This window comes from Elgaria multicarinata, chromosome 3, assembly GCF_023053635.1.
Source record: "Elgaria multicarinata webbii isolate HBS135686 ecotype San Diego chromosome 3, rElgMul1.1.pri, whole genome shotgun sequence".
NCBI classification, from domain to species: Eukaryota; Metazoa; Chordata; class Lepidosauria; order Squamata; family Anguidae; genus Elgaria; species Elgaria multicarinata.
Genome location: NC_086173.1, coordinates 16,831,290 through 16,853,073, shown reverse-complemented (window position 1 = coordinate 16,853,073; position 21,784 = coordinate 16,831,290). Strand labels below are relative to the sequence as shown.

The window sequence follows — 21,784 nt, the reverse complement described above, 5'->3', positions numbered from 1 at the left end:
AAAAAGGGAAGGAAAAGAGAAAGGTGAAAAAGGTCAGGAGGGGCTCAGCCCCAAGCTCACAGGAGCAAAAAGGGAATAAGATCTGGGCTCTAGGATGGAGAAAAACCTGGTAAAATTGGAAAGGTGTGTTCAGGGGTTGGGGATGAAAAAGATTCTGTCCTGTCACCTTGATGCAGCATCTCAGGTTGGAGTCAGACAATCGTTTTTAAGGTGTTGAAAAACAGCTTGAGACAAACTTAACTTCCCATGACGGACCCACACATTTCAGCACTACCACTTCTGGTCAAACATGGGTTTTGAACAACCTCCACCACCCCCAGAAAGCTGACAAACCTGTTTATGAGAGGCAAAAGTGTGATGAGTGTAGACATATACATAAAGATCCAGTTTGCATATAACGACATCAAATTGTGGGTTATGTGCCAGGGTCGTATGCTGCTGACATTTTGAATATGCAGTGTCCAACTGAAGGTTATTTTACGATGACCCACATTTAACCTAACAAATAATCACAGGTTAACTATGGATTGTTAACAAGTGATCAATCCAGGGTTCAGGTTTGTATGTCACAAAATAACTTCCAATTGGAGGTTGCATATTCAAAATGAAGGCAGCACATGTTGGGCACACTGTTATGTGCAAATGAGCTCACACTCACTCACACACACACACAGAGCAACCCCTTTCAAAATTCCTTCAGAGAAGGGAAACAGGTGAGTGGAAGGGACAGGAATGGTGTGGAGGTCTCAGATATTGAGGTACAGGGCTGCTGTTAAGAATACTGACAGCAGAACAGAAGGGTATAGGATACTAGAGAAGCAGGTAGACAACGGTGTCTTATCATGCCATGGTACCTTAATCCCCCTCATCCAATTTAACAACAGAGCTATGACACCAGGGTCCATGCAAAGATCAACCATCATCAGATGTAAATGCCCCTCAAACACTGCTGGATTGTAAGACTGGGGGATTCTCCACACCAGTTTTTTTTTTTATCCACCAGCTTTACCAGAGCTTCTGCTTCCAGATTCTTTGCAGGATTAAGATTGGCTCCTTTACACACACTTCCTCTTTTGTGTGTTTGTGTGGGTAGGATTGCCTTTATCTACAAGTTCTATATATTTCATTATATAGCCACTAGATGCTGCTGCTGTTATATTGTAACTCCCCCTTTACATGAACAAATTCAAATTGTGCTTTTTTAACAGCTCACTGTCTTTGTTTCAAATAAAGTTGTGGAAATGGTTGGAAAGCACTGGAGAGGCTGGAGGTTGGCAATGTCATGTAAAGAGCCTGCAAATTTCTACGAGTAATCAAATCTCAATCCCAGGATAAAAGCCCCTTGTGGAGAAACCCTGAGTAAGAACTGGGGAGTAGAAGAGTTATAATGGAGCCTCACCTCATCACGGTACCTTCCTACATAGCTGTAGAGCTCCCCCAGTGCACCCAGTGTGTTAAATTCGCCAGCGTGTTGCCGTGATTGCTCCACTAGGTATGCATCCATATCTTGATCACTGATTGAAGCCATCTTGGTGATATCCCGGTAGTACCTGGGAGGGAGGGAGAGAGAGAAATAGAGAGAGAGACTGCTTTGAGATTGCATATGCCTGGAGAAAAGATCCCGCTGCCCAATCAACATTCTCAGCTCAGCTGAGAGAGAGGCAAAGTCCAGATCTCCAATAGTTTATATGCAAATCACTGATCAGAGAGTTGTGATGATACCAAAGCCCTAGATCCAGTCCAGTTACGCACACTCAGCCTTCCTCAACTTGGCACCCTCCAGGTGCTTTGGACTACAACTCCCCCATCTCTCCAGCCCACAAGGAGAAATAGCCACAGATAATGGAAACTGTAGTCAAAAAGATCTTGAGAACACTGGGTTGACACACTGTCCTTCTGGTTCTCACAAAACATTCTGTGTGCTTTTGCAAGTGTTTCTCCATAGATCCAAGGGCAAGATGTGCATGTTTTCAGATTTTGCCACGTTAAATACAGACTCTTAAACCCCATAGATTTATCATGGCTTGTATGGAGATTATTTTGTCATCATTTTTGGACAGGCATAAGCTTTGAAGCTTGAGCTCATCTCATCTCACACACTGAGGGGGAACGCATAGACGGAGATCATCCTCCAGCTTGTGATGGGCCATAGCTCGGGCAGAGCTGATGCTTTGCATGCAGAAGGTCACATGTACGATCCCCAGCATGTCCAGTTAAAAGTAATGCTCGGGTAGTGGGAAGGACCCCTTCCTGGAGAGATGCTACCAATCAGAATACACAGCATTTGGCTAGATTGACCTATTGCCTGATTCGATACAAGGCTGAATCAGATACTGAATGGCTGAATGAAGGGGTTCCATTTCACCAGCATGGAGAACAACCGACCAAGGTAGGAGAAGCTTTGGAACAGCCTTCCCCAACCCAATACCCTCCAGAGGTTTTGAACTCCCAACTTGCAGCAGCCCCATCCAGATGGCCAACAGTTAGGAATGCTGGGAGTTGTAGTCTGGAGGGTCAAGGTTATCTCAGCGCTCCTGGAAAAGCAAGGAGCAGCTGCTACCACCCCCACCCATTCACTGTCTTCAGCAGCTGTAGCTAGGTCCTTGTTTCCTCCAGGAGCATCCTCCCTTTGCCAACCACTGCTTTGAAAAGACTGACACTGCTGAGGATGTGTTCAGTCTGGAGCATGAGTAGCCGTGGCTCCTTCTTTCCACGACACTGAGAGAGGCCGCAGTAAGCCAGCCCCACAAAGGCTCTCCTTCCCTGGTTGACTAAACACTGAAGGAAAAGAGTTCCGCCCCCAGTCATTTTTCTAAGCAGTTGGAAGACGGCTTCCTTTCAAGCAATCCCTTACTCAAGGAACCAAGCTTTATACAGCAAAATCTTGTTATTCATGTACAGCGGGAGTGTTGACCCTTAGGTCTACAGGGTCACCTGGGATTCCAATCTGACCCTCTGGGGTTTTCCAGACCGTTCCATCCGTTTCCCCCCCTCCAATCGCCAATAATTTGTTTGTTTCTCAGCTTTTTTATGTCCTCCCTCACTTTAAAAGTTTGAGGTGCCTCTGCTATGGCTTAGCTACTGGCAGTAAGAGCTTTAAGCTAACATAGGCTGGTGTTTTGGCCCCACTCTTCTGAATTTGGCCTTTAGACTGAAGGAGGTTCTTCTCCCTTGGTGCACAGTCAGAGTTCTAGAGGTACAATGCATTGGAGAGATTTCTTAAGGTCACCTACGGTCCCCGTTGGGAAGAAGAGAGTTGAACCGTAGTGCCTCTACTCCTCGGCTTCAGCCCCCTCGGCATCTCACCTTTCCACCCAGCCTTTATAGACGGGGATGTCCTTGGCATACAGCAGCTTCGTCGAAGGGGAATCCTTGCCCAGGCGGTGCTCAGAGGTGGAGCATGAGTCCATGAAGGTCTGGGCCACTACAGAGAGGCAGGCATCCGTGATGCTGCTCTTGTGGATATCGAAAACAAATTGTGGGTTCTTGATGACATTCACCCAAAACCGCAAGGGCAGGCTGGAATGGAAAAGAAGCAAGAGGTGAGAGACCCACTGTCACACAGAGGCAAAGGCTCACTCTACGGAGGAAGGGGACAGGGGAGAAGTAAGGCAGCCTTGGCCTGCAACCCCTGGCATCCCCAGCCAGCATGGCCATTGGCCAACACATCTGGAGGGCACCAGGTTAGGGGAGGCTGAACTAAGAGCTTGACGTTCAATTCTCATTTTTTGTTGGGTGGTGTGTGTTTGTACTTTGGATACCTGGGAAACACAAGTACAAAGTTGCTGAGAGCCATCAGAGATCAAAGTCACACTTCCCTACGGAACTCAGCTTCTGTTCCTGGAGACTATGTCTTGTTTAGCTGATTATGTCCCTGGAAGGTAACATCCACCAGTTGGGGAGTGAACATAGCATTCCTCCATTCCGGAAGGAGAGGAACAGAGGGGCTCCCAAAGTCCTTAGGATGCCAGTTGGGCTGGCACCTAGCACTTGAGGCTCAGGTTTACTTTGGTGGTCCAAATGTATTCCTAGAGAGAATTTGTTCAACCAGTGTAGGGCAGCATCTAACAGGGGCAAGGAGCCAAGATGTTTCCTGCTAACTGATGGTGGCCAAGTGTCCCAGACAAGTCACAGTTCAGGGGAAAGGTTTGGGAGAGGAGCACATCTGGCAGATAAAAGCAGCTAAGGCTAAAAGACTTGTTTTTCCATCTGCTTAAGCGTGGGTGACAAGCAGGCCGATTGCCACTTACCCACAGCTGGGCTTGGCCCACAGGCTGCCAGCTGCTAATCACTGGTTTGGGATCCTGGCCTCTGCACGGTTTTGGGATCATATCAGATGGTGAAAGATCTGCACTGCTTGCCAAGTATTTCCTGGGCTCAATTCAAGGTGTTGGCGTTAACTGTTAGGCTCTAAATGGTGTAAGCCCTAAGAGCTTAGGGCCTGGTTATCTGAAGGACCCCCCATCTCAGTCTGAACCTGCTCAGTTACTAGGATCAGCAGAAGAGGCCCTTCTGAAGGCGCCCTCCGCTTGCAGAAGCCCATTTTGTTGGGCACACGGGAAAGGGCTTTCTTCTGTGCTGTTCTCAGACTCTGGAACACACTTCTGTTGAAGCTATGACCGGTCCCTGCTCTCACTGCATTCATAAAGGAGGTCAAGATATTTCTTTAAGTTGTTGTTATGGTTTTTAAAGATTTACTTTATCTTTATTTGTTTATGATTTTTAGTTTTTTAATTATTAGTGTGTGTGTGTAAAAAGCCTTGATAGTTTCCCTCTCCCCCAGAAATGTGGTACAGAAATATTATGAATGAATGAACATGGACAAGGGCCCCAAAGCCAGTGGTCTCACCAGTTGCTTTTCCAGGTATGCCGAACATCTGGGTCGCCTATCTGCCTCCGCTCTGCCTGCTCGTCCAAGAAGTCAAACATGTACTTGATGGGCAGGGGTAGGGCGCTGGCCCGGTGTGCTGTGCTGAACACAGTCTCAAACAGGTCGTCCACAAACTTCTGCAACGTGCCCTGGAGAAGGGGGAAGAGAAAAGCTTCTGGAAAATGTCTTTTGGGATGAAAAGAGAGAACAAACGGTTACAATTTGGAGGTCATGGCTGCCTTTCCTAACCTCGCCCCCGCCTTGCTAAGAGGTACCAAACCCCGGGGAAAAGACAGGCAAGAACAGTGGCACACAATCAAGCCAACAATCATGCCCCTGCCCCACTAAGCTAGGATAGTCGTGGAAGAATTGGCAAGCTGGAATCAAACTTTGCTTTAAGGGGTCTAGGAACCTGCATAGCTTCGGCCATGCCATGGAGCAGAGGCAGGGATTGTGTGGCCTGCAGATGTGGGACTCCATCAGCCCTAGCCAACATAACCAGTAGTGATGGATGATGGGAGTTGCAGTCCAGCAACATCTGGAGGGCCAACCCTGCCATAGAGGTGACATTCTGAAAACTCTTTTAGAATCCTGAAAATCTCAGCCTTCATTAAAAAGGCTGAAACCACTAATAAAATTTTAGTCCTCATAGCCATGGAGGGGAAATAATCCAGACTTCGGAAATTTCTTCTAAATGCTTGGGCACTAGAGAACAAGTCTTGCAGTTATTAGCAGATGGATGAGAATAGATCAGGTTCAGCATCCCCTCAGGAAATAAGACTCCTCATCTTGACATCTGAATACACATTCCACACACTCCGAATCCTTCTGTTCCACTAAATATTCTGCTCCAGACTTCTGTCCCAGTTCCCCTGCACTCTTTTACTAGAACAACCTCCCTAACAATCTTCATCATTTTCCTGATTTGGGACTGTAAAACCAAGTCCTTCAAAAGTCACACAGCCTTAAATAAGGGCACATCTATACTTCAACATAAGGCAGTTTTACACCAATTTAAACGGTTGCTGATTCTCCCCAGGGAACAATGGAAATGGCAGTTTTGCGAGAATGCTACTAAAATGTACCACATGCTATTAAAATATGTTAGAGCCAAATATTGCATTACAGCCATGTGATTATATCAATCACAGAGAGTGACAGAACACAAACACAAAGAAAGCACAATTCAGGCACCAAGTGACACTTCCATTCCTTCCTTGCCGGCTGATAATTTATGACTCCAACTTTGTCAGAGATTTTGACGACATGGCATTTTCCGTTATGTCAATAAAGTATCCAAACTTAATTTAGATGTCAGTTGGCAAGCACTGGAAGATGGGGCAGGTTAGCCACAAAGCCCAGATCACAGGAACCCAGGAACACGCTTCTGCAACCACTCCGAACAGGATGTGGTGTGAAGCATGCCCTGTTCAGGAGGGACGTTCAGGCCACCTGCAGGAAGGGTTGGACGGGACAGACTGGGTAAAGGCAGAAACAAGGAAGAGGACTGGGGAAATGTCTCCCGAAAAAAGTTCGCTGAGGGCCAGAGTTACAGAGCTGATAAAAGAACTGGGAAGGCAAGAAAAGATGTTTAATCTAGACAAGAGAAAAATATGAACATGGTAGAGAAAAATAAGATGACAATTCCCCAATATTTCAAAAGATATTGGGGAGAACTATTGATGCTGTCCATTGAGGCAATCAGGAATGAGTTTAAACACACACACACACACACACACACACACACACACAGAGAGAGAGAGAGAGAGAGAGAGAGAGAGCTAGGAAAGCCCTTCAGGTTAAGCATTAAGGAACCAAACCTGGTACCTAGGGAAATTGTCAAGCAAGGATATAAGATTCAATTCCTCTCCCCATTCAGCAACTTGGTTCCCTTCCTGCCATACCTTGGTGGCAAGAAGCCGGGTGAGGTAGATCTCAGACACCATCTTGCTCCCTCGTTCCCCTTCCTTGGGGTCTCCGAGATGCTCATGGTTCTTGACCAGATGCCAGAGACGGGTGCCTGAATCTTGGTCCGGAGTGAGGATGGGGGCTCGCGAACGCAAACTCTCAGGGCTGCTGGAGGTGCGCAGCAAACTCTCTGTGTGGATGGGGCCGGGATGGGGGGGGAGAAAAGAAGCCACTTTGAGCTTGTTCACATTATCCCAAGGAGCAAATAAAAGCCCTGCCTTCTGTGCACCTCCTCCTCACTCTTGGTTTTACCTCAGAAGCTCTCCTCGCCAAAAGAAAGGGCTGTATCCATTCAGTATTCAAGAAGACCTAGTGCCTGAACCTATGTGGGCTCTGGTAATACCAAAACTACCACCATCGCTACCCTCCACAGGCTAACTATAGTATACCCCCTCCCCCTCCAACCACAGAATGGGAGTGGCAGTAAAATTACAGGCATTCCGTGCCTGGAATAGCAGTGATAATTACAGCCAGGCCAGGGTGTTGCAGGGAGAAAGCTCAGGGATAAGAAGTTTGGACGTGGCAACAAACCTCCTCAAAGGGTCAAACATGGTGGTACTAAGATGCCACTTCAGTTAAGTGAGAATAGGGCAAGACACGGAAGGTTACAGGTCTGCTCTGCCCCTAGGGCACAGAGTACATGTGACCTAGTCCTGTGCAGGAACACACAGTAAGGAGAGGACAATTTTAAATGCAAAGGAGAACTCTTATGCATTGGTTCACTCGGCACCATAGATTGCAGGGAGCCAGGGCACATAAACAACACGGAACTCCCTTCTGCGCAAGGCTACATTCTCATGAGGGCTCAGACACAATGTGGAACCTTAACAGAGTCAGGAAAGACTAGGGACTCTGAAAAGAAGTCACAAATGTTAAGGGCAAACCGCTGCACGTGAATTAATTATAACCTAATGGACTAGGTTATGTGTGTGCTGAAATTCAGCACAAATGGAAGAAAAACACTGCAGAAATTCAGCCTCCTGAGAATGTCAGCTTTCTTTCTTTCAAGTTTCTAGACCTTATGGCACTTCTGTTTACTAGTAATGGGGAGGGACTGTCTCAACAGTGTGTGATGAAAGCAGTCCCTCCCCATTACTAGTAAATATAAGCTATGAAATATGAGAATGTAAAGTTGCCTAATTTATACAGGTTGCAGAATTTAGCTTTCCAGGCACAGAATCTGGATTGCCTAAATTCAGAATGTATTTATTTATTATATTTACTGTACAGTTCACACAGGGATGGGGGGATATCTATCCATCCTCTTAAACTTTACTACAGGAGTGGACAACCTTTTTACCCCCAAGGGGTGCATGCCCTTGCTGAATATCTGTCGGTGGATCCACTCTGGGTGGGGCCACTCACACCCATATTAATATTCTCACTCACTGACATACTGCTCTTCCCTCCCTGCCTAGGCAGGGTCTCACTTTGGAAGTGGAGATCCAGTAGGATCTGTACTCTCAAAGGGCTTATCAAAGGTGGGCCAACCAGGGCCGAAACTGGAGATGATGCATGAGGGGCTGCCTTGGGAGGAGTCGGGGGCCACAGGCAGTCCACAGGTTGTCCACCTCTGCTTTAGGAGCAATGGGAGAGAAATTGACCTGGATTAATACTTCTTTGCATAGTTTTGTGTTGCGTTGTTTAAGACCAAGAGGCAGGGTACATTTGGGACAGCCAAGGATTTACATTGGGGGAAGAAGAGGGAATGAGGAGTGTTCACGGGGTTTTGGCATTCCTTACCATAGCGGCTCAGTGAGTGGGTGAAAGTGAAGGAGCTGGCAATATTATAGCCCGACGCCTGCCTAGGAACCAGAGCCACTGCGGAGCCATCCGCTACCTGTGCATGGAATTACAGGGATGACAGGAGCAGAAGAGGAAAACATGGGTTTAAATGTAGGAATGGGGTTTAGAAAGAAACAAATAATAATAATAATAATAACAACAACAACAACAACAACAACTAATAATACAACCAGCACCATTAATTTAGCACATTTCATACATTCAGTACGTTTTGCATACATTATCTTAGTAATTTTCAGAATAGCCCTGTAAAGTAGGCATTATTATCCACATATTGGAGAGAGAGAGTCACCTAAATGTGTAGGCGAGGGTGAGAGAACTGGTTTCGCCAAAGACCACCTAGTAAATAAATGATGGAGACAACAGCTGAACAGGGGGTTCCCAGCTCATACCAGCTACTACCACAGCATGCAAAGGTAGAACTAGGATAATCCCCAAGAATGCAGTTGATCACTGAAGCCTCTGAAGTCTTCAAAGCATGTGTCCCTGTGGTTAGCCAAGTGCTGAGGCCCAATGTTCTTTCCTTGGCCAGCGTAACCACATGTGCACCACAGCCCCCTCATCCACTCTACTCTACCCCTCAAATGGTCAATGGTGTCCAAAGCATTGTTTACTTCCTGTTGACTGCTGGCAATATTGCTAAGGAAGATGGAACCGTTTCCACTTTTTGAGATACCCAGAGCTTTGAAAGGAAGAAGCTGCACACTCCCAAACACTATGGAGTTTTCCATTTTGTGGTGGGCCCCTGAACTATAGCATGCCTACCAGGACAGCTAATCCAGCCCTAAGAAAGACAGGGAAGGCAGTTACCTGATAATGCCCTAGCGTGTTGAGATGCTTCCAGTCTCCTTCAATCTTGCTGGTGGCATCCTCGTCCTGTAGGATGGTCCGGCCCCCACTGCCCTGACACCACTCTAGGATAAACAAGAAGGACAGTGAGGAGAAAGGTGGCTTTATATATTGCCCTTCCCATGCCTCCATTTTGCTGCAAATTAAACCAACGCCCAATTACCCAGATCCACTCCATGCTCCCAGCCCCACCTGCTTTCTCCCATGTTCCTGCCTTCATACCCAGCTCCATGTCCTCAGCACGTGGACGCTGCGAATAGGGCACCCCTCGGTACACAGCGTCCAGCAACTTCTCCTTCACTTGCGTCACCGAGTCACAGTTTAACACCTTGACAGGCACCGAAGGGCCACCGGGGGGCTCAGGGGGAGTGCATAACAATGTCTAGGAGGAAAAAAGACATCTAACTTCTCAGTCATCATAGATTGGAGGCCCACACAACCCTACCTTTATAAGGACCCAGGGTTATACCTATGTATTTCCAGGCTCTGGGAGAACAATAATCTTCGTGCCACCTCCCCCAGTTTCTGAGCAAAAATGACAATTGCAGTTTGAGAATATTATGTTTTAATTCAGCCCTATATGAGGACTTGAAGACATTTTGCATTTTGAAAATTCTATTCTTGCCAAGCCAATAGGGAGGCAGAAGAGAAGGCTGCACCTGGTCCCTGGCAAACTGCAAGCAGGAAAAGAGCGATCCACTTCAAAGTCAGTACCACACACACACACACACACACTTCTTGAGTCCCTGCATAGCTGCCTGCAAGTAGCACCTCTTGCCCCTCCCTTAGCTAGAGCTCGTCATGAACCACACACACAACTGAATGCTGCCAGCATAGCTATGCCAAACTCACCCTTCCCTGTTCTCCGCATACGCACAACATATCTTCCATGGTGCATTTCCCACAATCCCCAGCTCTGTCCACAGCCCTGCTTCCTCAATGCTAGTCCCATTTTGGACTTATGTAGGTCACCCCATGAACTAAGGCCTCCAGCGGTTAGAAAGTTAGGTTGCTTGTCTCATCCAGACTGGTGGGCCATGGAGTCCTCCGAGCCACCAAGGTCGCAAGCACAGAATCGCTTACGCAGCAGGCCCTCTCTCCCCCTTGCATTTGCCCGTTACTGGAGGGGAAGGAGCTGTCGGCTCCCCAGCCTGCGAGGAGGCAAGGGGCCCCTCTCACCATCCCCGGAGCTCACCAAGGTCTTGTAATCGATCTGCTGGCGAATGAGCTTGTCCTCGCTCAGCGAGTAGCGTGCCTCGCCTGTGATGGCATCTATCGGGCCTTTCTCCATCTGCTGCTTGATGGCACAGAAGAGCATGAATAGCGGCTCGCCAGCACACTCCTGGGGGAGGGGGTGAAGAGACAGGCTCACAGGCAGGGAACACGGGAAGCTTCCTTCTACCAGGGCAGACTATTGGCCCATCTAGTTCTGTACTGTCGACTTTGACTGGCAGTTGCGCTCCAGAGTCTCAGGCAGAGGTCTTGCCCATCAGCTGCTGCTCTAATCCTATTTTGGAGATGCCGGGGATTGAACCTGGGAAGGCCGGGGCTCTACTGCTGAGCTGTGGCCCCCTCCCCTGACTCCAGCATTTCCATTTCCCTACCCACGTGGAAGAGACCACGGCTACCATTTCTGGAGCGAGGGCTTCTTCAGCCCTCTTACAAGTCCTGTCCTCTGGCAGAATAAGGGCTAGAACACAAATGTCTGAGGCCCTGTTCCCACGCGCGCTCACCTTGAGGAACCTGTGCAGCAGGAAAGTAAACCAATTGGTCAACATTTTCTCAGCCACCGACTCCGTCCTAGGGGAGGGGGAGAGGGGGAGGGAGAGAGAGAGAGAGAGAGAGAGCGCAGTTGCTTATTTGTGGGGAAAGGAGGAAATCCTTAACACCCACACACTGCTGCAAAAAGAAAAAAAAAACCGGATAAATTTGGAAACCCCATCATGGGTACTAGAAACCTGCCCTCCTCTGCACTCTCCCAACAATATTATGGATAATGCAGGCCTAGCTTCTTTGTGTCAGTGGGCATACTTGGAATTTTGAGAAAGTGCTGTGAGTGCTCTCACAAAACGGCTGCCGTGGCGGGGGGACGGGACTTGCCTTAGTAGGCTTGGCCAGTCACACAGCACTCATTTCTCAGAAGGCCTTAGTAGGCTTGGCCAGTCACACAGCACTCATTTCTCAGAAGGCAACTGGTGAGACTAAAAGGAAAGTAACTTGTGCAGGAGCTTAAGGACAAGGGTTAGGGTTATCGGAGTTCAAAATCACTCCTTTGAACTCAAATATGGTGCTGGCAACATGTTTGCAATCCTAGCCTCCAGGTATGGGGATACAACCTCTGCCCCCAAGGATGACTAACATATTTGGAGGGAATCAGGGATTGAACAATAGCAATCCAATCCACTCGACCAGAACAATCAGAAAAAAAATGTGGGGAGCCTAAAATAGTGGTGATATTGTTCAGGGTTAGAGGTAGAATAGCAGGGTGAGCAGGGTTGATATGTAGTTCCACAGCTGTGTGGAACAACAGCTGAGGAAGAACCATTCGCAGCAGTAGTTTGGACCAGCCCAATGCTGCTACATCATGGCTTTTGGCCTTAAGAGCTCCAGCAACCCTTGTTGCAGATGGGGAGAAGCAACCAAGGACACAATGGCACTTTGTTGGTGCAAAAGAAAGTGTTCAAATAGTGTTTGTGTGAGGTGGTGGTGGTGGTAGAAATGGCCTCTCACCGGCGGAGCAAAAGCTTGGGGTGGGCACGATTCTGCAGGTTCTTCTCAATGAGGTCAGCCAGCAGCTGCTTCAGCACTCCGGTAGCGTAGTCAAGCCTGCCCTGCAGGGCCACCATAGTCAGAGAAGCCACAGCCCCTCGGTCCCGCATGGAGAAGCCACGCTGGCCCTCCAGCGTGTGGATGAAGGTCAGCAGGAAGGGGCGCGTGTGCAGCAGCTGCCCAAAGAGACGGAGCCCTTTCTCTGTGCTTGGCGGGGTCTGTTGAGGGAAGAGAACAGAAAGCCCTGTGAGCCAATGGGGGAAACTTAGCCAGTATCTACAAAGACAAACACACACACACACACACACACACACACTAAAATGTACCTGGTAGCTTTCCATGTGCCAGGGCAGATGTTGTTCACAAAAACGGACAATGAGAAAGAAAGGGCCTTTTATGCACTTGGCCTCACATGGCCCTTCCAGCTCTAAGAGCATCAGGGCTAAGGACTGGTGTAAATAGGGAGACTTTTTCCTCCCTCTCTCATAATTCTAGAACCCAGGGTCATCCCATGAAGCGGATTGGTGAGAGATTCAAGACAGATAAAAGGAAGTACTTCTTCACACAGCGCATAGTTAAAACTATGGAATTCACTGTCACAAGGTGTAATGATGGCCACCAATTTAGATGGCTTTAAAGCGGGGTTGGATAAATTCATTGAGAAGGCTATCAGTGGCTAATAGTCCTGATGGCTATGTGCTAACTCCAGGATCAGAGGCAGTAAGCCTAGGTACCCCAGTTGCTGGGGAACATGGGTAGGAGGGAGTTGTAGCTCCGTGTCCTGCTTGTGGGTCCCTGGTCGGCAGCTGGTTGGCCACTGTGTGAACAGAATGCTGGACCGGATGGACCCTCGGTCTAATCCCGCAGGGCTCTTCTTATGTTCTTATGTCTGCCTTGCTGGATCACACCAAGGGGTCCATCCAGTCCAGGGGTGGGCAGGAGGTAGCTAATGTTTTGGGCTTCAATGTCCAAGAGCCCCTGGCAGCATGGCCAATGGTCAGGAATGCTGGGAGTTAAAGTTCAAAACATCAGGAGATCTATTTTCTGCCTATCCCTGATCTAGTCTAACATTTTGTTTCCAACAGCAGTGAGGTAGACGATCTGGGGGCTCACAAGCAGGACATGATGAAGGTGCCAGCGCCTTCCCTTCTTTGTCCCAGCGTTATCCGCACACCAAGCGAGCTTGAGTCCTGTTCTATGGGCAGCAGGGCAACTCAGCAACACCATCAGGAACAGAATCTGCTTTCAGACTGACAGCTCCTAATAGTAGCAAAGAAAAGACCCTGTGCAGCTACTAACAGCTTTTTTTTTTCCTGGTCAGAATAAAGATAGGAGAAGCAACGGGAAGGTTACAAATGGAAGGCAATGATGTCTGAAACCCTGTAAAAATGAATGAATGAGGCGGAGCGATTGTACCATCAAAGCCTTGTAGGAAAGCATGCTGAGTCCCAACAAGAAGTTCAGGAACAAGCATCTGAATAGGGTAGGGGGTGGACCAAAGGAGGGGATGAAGATTTACAAGGGTGAAGCCCTTAAGAAGCAAGAGCCTCAGAATTAATATCAAAGGGAGATCCTGAAACGTAACTTCTGATCTCTCATCTCCCCTTTCCCCCAACTGTTAAGGTGAAAAACTGTCCCAGGTCCCACCTCTCATGCCTGGTACTCACACTGGTTTCCTGCAGTGCCGGGTGATCATCCACCCCTGGGAAGAGCACACGCCTCGCATACGTCCGATAGTCCAGGAAAGGGATCTTCACTCCATCCATGTTGTTTGTCAGCTCGTTAATGTCCGTCTGCAGCTCAGCAAAAGCTGAAGAAGGTGGAAGACGGTCAAAAGCGTGGGGGCTGCATGCACAGTGAGGTGCTTCACTCCTGCCCTCACCCACCAGGCTCTTGACACCTAAGAGAGCCAAAACATGAAGCATACACACACACACACACACACACACACACACACACACACACACACACCACATCACCTTCACAGTAGTCCTGCCCTCTCAAACAGGCCTGATTTTGAGGCAGCCCACAAAAGGTCTCCCACAAAGGAAGAGGGACATGGATCAATTGTACATGTATTTTGTACAGCAATTGTACATGTATTTTGGAAAGGCATGCATACATGTGGCAGACACATGTGGGGAAGCTTTGGCCAAACACAGCTTGCTGTAAAGGAATCTAGAGTCTCAGCGTTCCCCAGAAGCTACTTCAACAAAGACCTTGTTATGTCATTCTTGGCCACTGTCGCCATGTCAGTTCCCTAAAACTGCTGCCCTGCCTCTCACCCCACACCCAGCTACCCCAAACACATCCTCCCCACATTTCATATAGGAAGCAGAGACACCCTTGTGGCCTTTTAGTATCCCATTTTCAAACAAGGAATAACTGGCCAAGATTACTCTACCCTGCCACACTTCTGCTGAAGGCTCTTCTCTGCCTGCTCTTTACTTACTCTGAAACAGCCTGGTCTGAACTGATTTCTGAAACAGGCAGGGCTGGCCCTGCCATTAGACTAAGTAAGGTGGCCACCTCAGGCAGCTGATTTGATTGTCATGAAAGGGCAGTAAATGGTCAGTTATTTAATTATTGTATTATTATTTTTACAGCCAGGGAGGGAGAGAAGTATTTGTAGGCAGAATCACTTGGCCATCTTGACCAGTGGGTGTGGGTGTTTGTCTATGCACATGCCATTTGCTGTTCTGCTTCAGGCAATAAAATGCCACGGGCCAACTCAGGAAAATTATTCTCTCTGTATTGCTAATTATGAGGCAAAACAAAAAGAAAGCAGTACATTGGCATTTTTGGTGTTGTGGTTTTTTCAAAGTAAACTGTTTTTATTTGTGTACTTCAAACAAAATTACAACTATATAACCATTGTTCTTCTCTCGTTACAAACTTAGGTCACACTATACAGAGGTGTGTCTAGCCAAGCAACCATTTCCCCAGGATTTTCAAGGAGAAGCCTTCATCAGAACATTTGTTTTGGTGCTAAAACCTTGCAAATAATTATGCTTGTGCTTGGTGTAATCATTGCTTGCATGGTAATAATTCATGTAATCATTGCTTTGCTAAAATGCTGTATTAAATCTACTACGAATGCTGTCATAAAGACAGAACTGAAGCAAATGTTCAGTGTTACACAGAGAGAAATGTTCGAGGAAGAGAAAGAAAGAGCTATTGGATCAATTGACGACAATTCAAGTGTAATGTGGTTGGTTGCCTTAGCAGGCCCAAAGGGGAGGGGGGAACTGAGAAAGCAAGGCCACAAGCCTTGATATACCTGCTCTGTATGTAGTTTGGTTCTTGCAAGTGAACTGCATGATGGGATTGGAATGATGTATGTGCCTCAATGTGCTGTAATGCTGAAACTGCTTAATTGGAAGGAAATGCTTAACAGGAATTTCTAACTGTCAAGAACTTTTGATATAGCATAAGACAAATAAGCTAGCTTGATGAGGAGGACTGACCATCCAGGTCAATCTGACATTGCTAGAAGAGTTATGGGCCATCTGTTGATAAGGTATAATGAAGAAGTTTTCTTTGATCTGTCTTTGTTTTGCTTTAGAATTTTGCCAGCTGCTGATTGGTTAAGATGCTACTGTGTATAAATATGCCTGCTTTTCACACTGCCAGAGGAGAAGTTCTTTGTTTGTAGGACACTCTCCATACAGCTGTATTACGCTCAATTAAACAGAGTTGCCTTACAACCAAAGTGGATTTTTATCCTTGACATATATAAACATTGTTCTCTTCTCTTTACAGTCTTAGGTCATACTATACAGAGGTTTGTCTAGCCAAGCAACCATTTCCCCAGGATTCTCAAGGAGAAGCCTTCATCAGAACATTTTATTTTTTCAAGAAGAACCACTTTATGTGTCCACAGCTGCACGTAACTCGGTGCTTTCCAGGTGTGTTGGATGATGGGAGGATGATGGGAGTTGTAGTCCAACATGTCTGGAAGGCCCCAGGCTGGAGAAGACTGGCATCTAAGATGATAGTGGAGTTCTTCCTGAGCTGCTCTTGGTAGTAAGGTCAACAGAGCATTGTCACAATGCAGAGGGGAGGTTGTCCCCTTGCAAGTTGCATATGGTGCATTCATTTTTCCCGACAGTGCAATGAATACATTGCACTTATATGCCTGTGTGCAAGTGCTAAGGTGCATCTTTTCCTCCGCACACTACAACCAGAGTTTCAACTCTTAGAGACTTGGGAAGGGACCGTAACCTGAAAAACTGTTCTGTACTTGTCTGCATGCTAAATGCATTTTTAAAAAACAGACACTCCCAGTAGCTGCACATTTTTTCTATCCAGAAGGAGCTATTCCACTCAGAGCCAGATCTGATACACATATTGTGCCCCCCAAAATAGCTGCGCTGTGAAGGAATACCTGCCTGCATTCCTAGTTGGACACTACAGAAGCAATAATCACCAGCCTTGGGCAGGAAGGCAACATCTCTCCCTCCGTCTCCATTCACTTCCCATACTGGCCTTCCCTTCCCTTTGCCACTCCTTCAATACCTTCCTTGCACTCCAGGGCCACGCGGGACTCCAGGTTGTCCATCTGAAGCTGCAGGCGTTTCAGGGTACGGTCAGCATCCCGTGTCTTCCGCTTGTAGGCCACCAGCACCCCGATGATGGCCCCGAGAAGCAGGCTTCCTCCTGCGCCTAACCCAACAAGAGCTGGAAGAGGCAGGGCTGCCTCGGGGTAGATGTGCAGGGTCCCCGGGGAGAAAGACAGACCCCCCACCAGGATCTGCAAGGAGAAGAACTAAAGGTTAAGCTGGCCATGGGAAGAAGCACCTTGCTGTACCTGACTAAGGGCCCATTCATAGGCCAACCTTTGGTTTCTAATTGTGGCCAGTCAGACGCCCCTCCATATCTTACAAGCAGGGCGTTAAGGCAACTGCCCCGCCTCTATTGCCTAGCAATTGACGGCTCAGGAGGAATACGGTCTCAACAGAGAGGTGCAGCCAGCAGCACAGTCCAAGGGAAGATCCCTCAATGTCTCTTAGGGTTTGTCCAAAGGGGGCTTTTGGAAACCAGGTGACGTCAACAATCCAGGTGTTTGAGCTGCTCTAGTTTACAAATGCTTTTTGCTGGTCTACTACAGCTTTCCTCAACCAGGTACACTGCAGATGTTTTGGACTACAACTCCTCCCACCATCCCTTACCATTTTCTGGGGCAGATGCAAGTTGGGGGCACCCTTTTGGAGAAGACTGGGTAGGCATTGGGGGGGCCCTGCTGCCAGTCATGTACCTACACTCATCTTGGGGGAAATACAGGGACCTGCCTTTCCTCAGGACATTTTCACAGGTTCCACTCGCATACACGAAAGCTACAAAAGGCCACTCCCTGGGCAAGATCCTTAACTGCCCAAGGCACTGCCGATGCAGCCCCGAAAGGGCAGACTGATCCCATCCCACTCAAGCACATCTCCCAGCCCACCTCCCTACATCCGATGTACCGTGACTGGCTGCTCCCCAGTTTGGCTTGGCGAGTCGCACAGCAATTGGGTTTCCGAGACGGTCAAGGTGCAGGGCTCTCCACCAATCAGCACTGTGTAGTTGAGCCGTGTGCTGCCTGACACAGCCGGGATCAGGTTCCTGCCCTGAGAGAGGCAGGGAGATGAGAGAAAGAAATGGGACCATTCTATCACAGGGCCCCAAGTCTAAACCCAGGGCTCTCAAAATGCGAAGAGGGCACCCCTGGCCCAGGTACGCTTGCCAGGGAAGGCATCGTCTTTGCCACAGCATCTCTACACTCCCATGCTATCCCAAGATGGGAGGCCAATTGACAAAACCATCAGCCAAACCAGCCGTGAACCAAGGGGAGACAGGTTCCACGCCCTTCCGAGTTGTTTGTTTGTATGTGCATATTTATTTATTTACAAGTTTTTACTTCACTGAAAATGGTCCATGCCTTTAAAAAACACACACACACACTACACAAAGTCATCCAGTTCTGTAGCAAGAAAATCTGCTTTCTCTGCAACCACTATAAAATATGCAAACAATACTTATTTAGATGTATTTGCATATTTTCCATAATTCTCTTATTCATGGGGAAAGGCAAGGAGCTAAAAGAGAATCCCCTGATCACCAGGAATCCTCTTCAAGCCAGATTCTACGATTTCACCACGTAGGATCCACATACATTTCTAACGGAACCCAGAATAGCTGTTTCTATAAGGATACTGTTGTTTTTATGCTTTTTATGTTTTTAAACTTTGTATATTTGTTTTTAATGTTTACTGTTTTTAACTTTTGTAAACTGCCCAGAGAGCTTCGGCTATGGGGCGGTATATTTATTTATTTATTTATTTATTTATTTATTTATTTATTTATTTATCTTATTTATACCCCGCTCCTCAGCCAAAAAAGGCTCTCAGAGCGGCTTACACTTAGCAAAAAAGACAGTAAATGCAATAAAATAAATAAATAAATAAATAAATAAATATATCCATGCCTATCTTTGCTGCCATATGGTCTAGGAATTTGCCATTTATTTATTTGTTAAAAAAAGATGCACTACTCAGAGCTAATTTCTGTTTCCCTGCATTTACATCACACAATCTCAAAAGACAAGCTGCTCAACCTATACATACCCTTGCCTTCTTTTTTGGCATGCTTCTCTCTGACCAAAAGGAGAAGATGTCACACCGGGCAAAATCATCTGTCATGATTTTGACTTCCAGCAGACTTTGAACAGACTGTCATTTTCTGGACTGGGGGGAGGAAGGTTTATTACCGTTAGGTCTTAAAACATTGAACAGCTTCAGTACCTTGAGGACAACGTGGGACCCAGGTTTAATTTCCAGGATGCCGCTGGGGCCAAATGGCTCAAAGCTGGGGTTGGGGTAATAGGTAAAGGCCGAGCGGTTCAGGGTACGGGTGGCAGCCACATCGTCCAAGAGGAAGCCAAACTCGTCAGGGTGAGCGCCCCCAAGGGGCAGTGCCTGCTCCCCGGGCACAATGCCTGGGGCTTTGCACAACATCACTGAGTCATTTAGCACTTGGCAACTCTGCAGGGGGAGGCAAAAAACCAACAACAAAAAAAGTACATGAACCACAGCTGCTGGCAATCCCGAATAGTTCTCCGCACTGATCTTTGTTCATTGCCTGCCCTCATCCCCATTCTAATTTCTAAAAGATTAACAGTCCTGACCTGCAGTCTTTGCTTTCATCTCTGTTCTAAAAAGCACGTATCCTTAAAGGGGTTGGAAAGGAGAATTATTCCTCTCCACCCCTCAGAAAGCTCTGGTTCTTCTATCTTTAATTTGGATTTTACATTTAAAGCAGGGCTGGCCCAAGGCATTTTGCTGACTGAAGCAGAGCAACAAATGGCACCTTTCATCCACTCAAGTCAAGGTGCATAGCATACAAAGCCAGGCACATGAGGTAGTTATTTGGACACATGAGGCAGAAAATCCCACAAATGCCTTTCCTCATCTCTAGCAGTAAAAATACAACATTAACAAACTGAATAGCTAACAATTTGCTGCCACTTTAAATCTGCTGCCTGAGGCAACTGCCTCACTTTGCCTCAGGGTAGGGCCGGCCTTGATTTAAAGTCATTTCATTGTTTTCCTTAGAGTCTTGAAATATGGGGATGAGGAAAAACACTGTCCAGTTCCTTCTGAACGTCACTCAAGTGGGGTGATCACATGCTTTAATACATCCACAGGTTGGTACCACAGGGAGTGTTTTTTATTATTTATATTTCTAAACAGGAGAGTATTTACACATGGAATTCCTGCAACTGTCTGAAAATGAATAGTCCAGCAAAATCTGTGCCATGTAATTTTCTGATCATGTACTCAACTCTCAGTTGGAACCCACAGGCGTCACAACATTCCTTCCCCTACACCTCTGAACATGATCTCTGGGATATTTTCTTTTTGGTTTGCCACAACAAAGCAAGGAGATGTTTTATATATTGCTTTGTCATTTTTGCATTCTGTCCTTCCTCCAAGGGAGTTCGGAACACAGTAGATGGGGTTTCTCTCGTTTTATCTTCACAGCTATCCACTACTAGTCATTCACAAACAGACTAATCATTGTACATGGAATAGGAGAGTACCATCTTGCCCTTTTCCTCAGGCAGCAAAGTATTTTGTGTCAGTCCTAGCCTCTGCCATCCCCCCTTTCCCCCTCCCCCAAAAGCTGCCGAGGGAGGGACAGATTGCTCTTGCTAGAGGTTGAACTTATGGCCTACAGGAAACCTTACAAAATTAGGATAGGGAACACACAAAATTAACTAATCACTCCTCTACTTCTTGCAACAACGTCTCTTTCTCTCCCACCCTGCTCAATTCCCACTAGTTAGACCTTCCACAGCAGACTCACATTGATGGTTTCTATTCCGCCATAGGCAGCTCGAACCCGCGGCTCTTGGATTGTCAGCAGGTGGGTCCCACTCACTGTGAGACTGGTACTACCGCTGCAAGGAGAGGGGCAGAAAGGAAAACATGGGTTGAGTCCACAAACACTGTGGCACAAATGATAAAGAGAAGAATTTTACCAGAGAAGGGAAATCTACGGCTTTGGGGTCTGCTTGTCCCCACCTGCATAATGGCACCCTACCAGGGGTGCTCCCAGAGCAATCATATCAGGGAAACGGTTTACACAAATGCAGTCCCATGCAAATAAGTAGAGGAAAGTTTGCACACAATACACTGAAGGATGTGTGCTCCCCTCTCCCTTTCGCAGTTCAAGTGTCCCAGTAGCATCTTTGAAATGTAGTATTTCTAGGTAGTGTAAAAAATTCCTTACGAATTTCAACACTCCTATGAGTCAGAGAGATGTGTGTGTGTGTCTATACAAATTACGCGAGATAAGATATATCTGTATCTAAACAATTACACACACAATTTATTTTTCCAGCTGATAAACAGCCCTACCCTCTGCATGTTGTCCCCTCCACAGTCTTTGACTTTTTGTCTATAATAATCTTTTTAATATCGAGACCTGGCTTTGGAATAATGTAAAGAAGGGAAAGGAGAGCCTGAGCACGTGTGCGTTTACACATATGCATACATACACCAACCAAAACAGATTGGAAGATAGAAATCGGCGGGATCACCCCTCCCCCGAAACTATCCCAAAATGTTGGCTGAAGCGGAAGTGTCTGAGGCAAAGGGTCAGAAACCAGTTTTATAAAAAGAGGGAAGGTAATCTCTATTTTCCTGTTAAGAGCTGGGGTTGGGGGAAGCCTGGGGATCTTTTCTAGTAGGAAACAGCCACAGGGAAGAGCTCAGCAAGGAAGCATTACCGAGCTTATCACAGAAACACAACACAGGGCTGTCATCGACTCATCACTTACTTGGCAATGCTCCAGGTGGGCTCTACCGCCGTGACAACCGGGTCAGGACTGTAGCGGAAGGAGATAGTACCATTGGTGCTGATGTTCGCACGATCAATGCGAAGGCTGAGATTGGCAGGGCCCGGGCCTAGCGCGGAGTGGGGAGACAAGCAGACAATCTCCCCTGCACTACGTCTTGGGAGAGTAAGTTGGAGGAGGGA

The 21,784-nt window shown here is 47.2% G+C and overlaps 1 protein-coding gene across 3 annotated transcripts in view; it reads right to left on the bottom strand.

Moving 5' to 3' along the window:
• PLXNA3 (plexin A3) overlaps positions 1-21,784 on the bottom strand; it is a 75,374-nt gene that overhangs the window by 1,035 nt on the left and 52,555 nt on the right. For 2 of the 3 annotated variants that reach the window (XM_063119397.1, XM_063119399.1), the window contains 16 exons: positions 21,585-21,758; positions 20,609-20,702; positions 19,045-19,284; positions 17,728-17,871; positions 16,781-17,015; positions 13,930-14,072; positions 12,224-12,480; positions 11,227-11,293; positions 10,689-10,835; positions 9,686-9,875; positions 9,455-9,558; positions 8,582-8,678; positions 6,775-6,968; positions 4,850-5,019; positions 3,307-3,519; positions 1,400-1,550 (listed from right to left, as the gene is read on the bottom strand). In XM_063119397.1, the coding sequence (XP_062975467.1) occupies positions 1,400-1,550; positions 3,307-3,519; positions 4,850-5,019; positions 6,775-6,968; positions 8,582-8,678; positions 9,455-9,558; positions 9,686-9,875; positions 10,689-10,835; positions 11,227-11,293; positions 12,224-12,480; positions 13,930-14,072; positions 16,781-17,015; positions 17,728-17,871; positions 19,045-19,284; positions 20,609-20,702; positions 21,585-21,758 (2,620 nt within the window). The remainder of the gene's footprint in view (positions 1-1,399; positions 1,551-3,306; positions 3,520-4,849; positions 5,020-6,774; positions 6,969-8,581; positions 8,679-9,454; positions 9,559-9,685; positions 9,876-10,688; positions 10,836-11,226; positions 11,294-12,223; positions 12,481-13,929; positions 14,073-16,780; positions 17,016-17,727; positions 17,872-19,044; positions 19,285-20,608; positions 20,703-21,584; positions 21,759-21,784) is intronic. The other variant, XM_063119398.1, reaches the window with a different exon arrangement.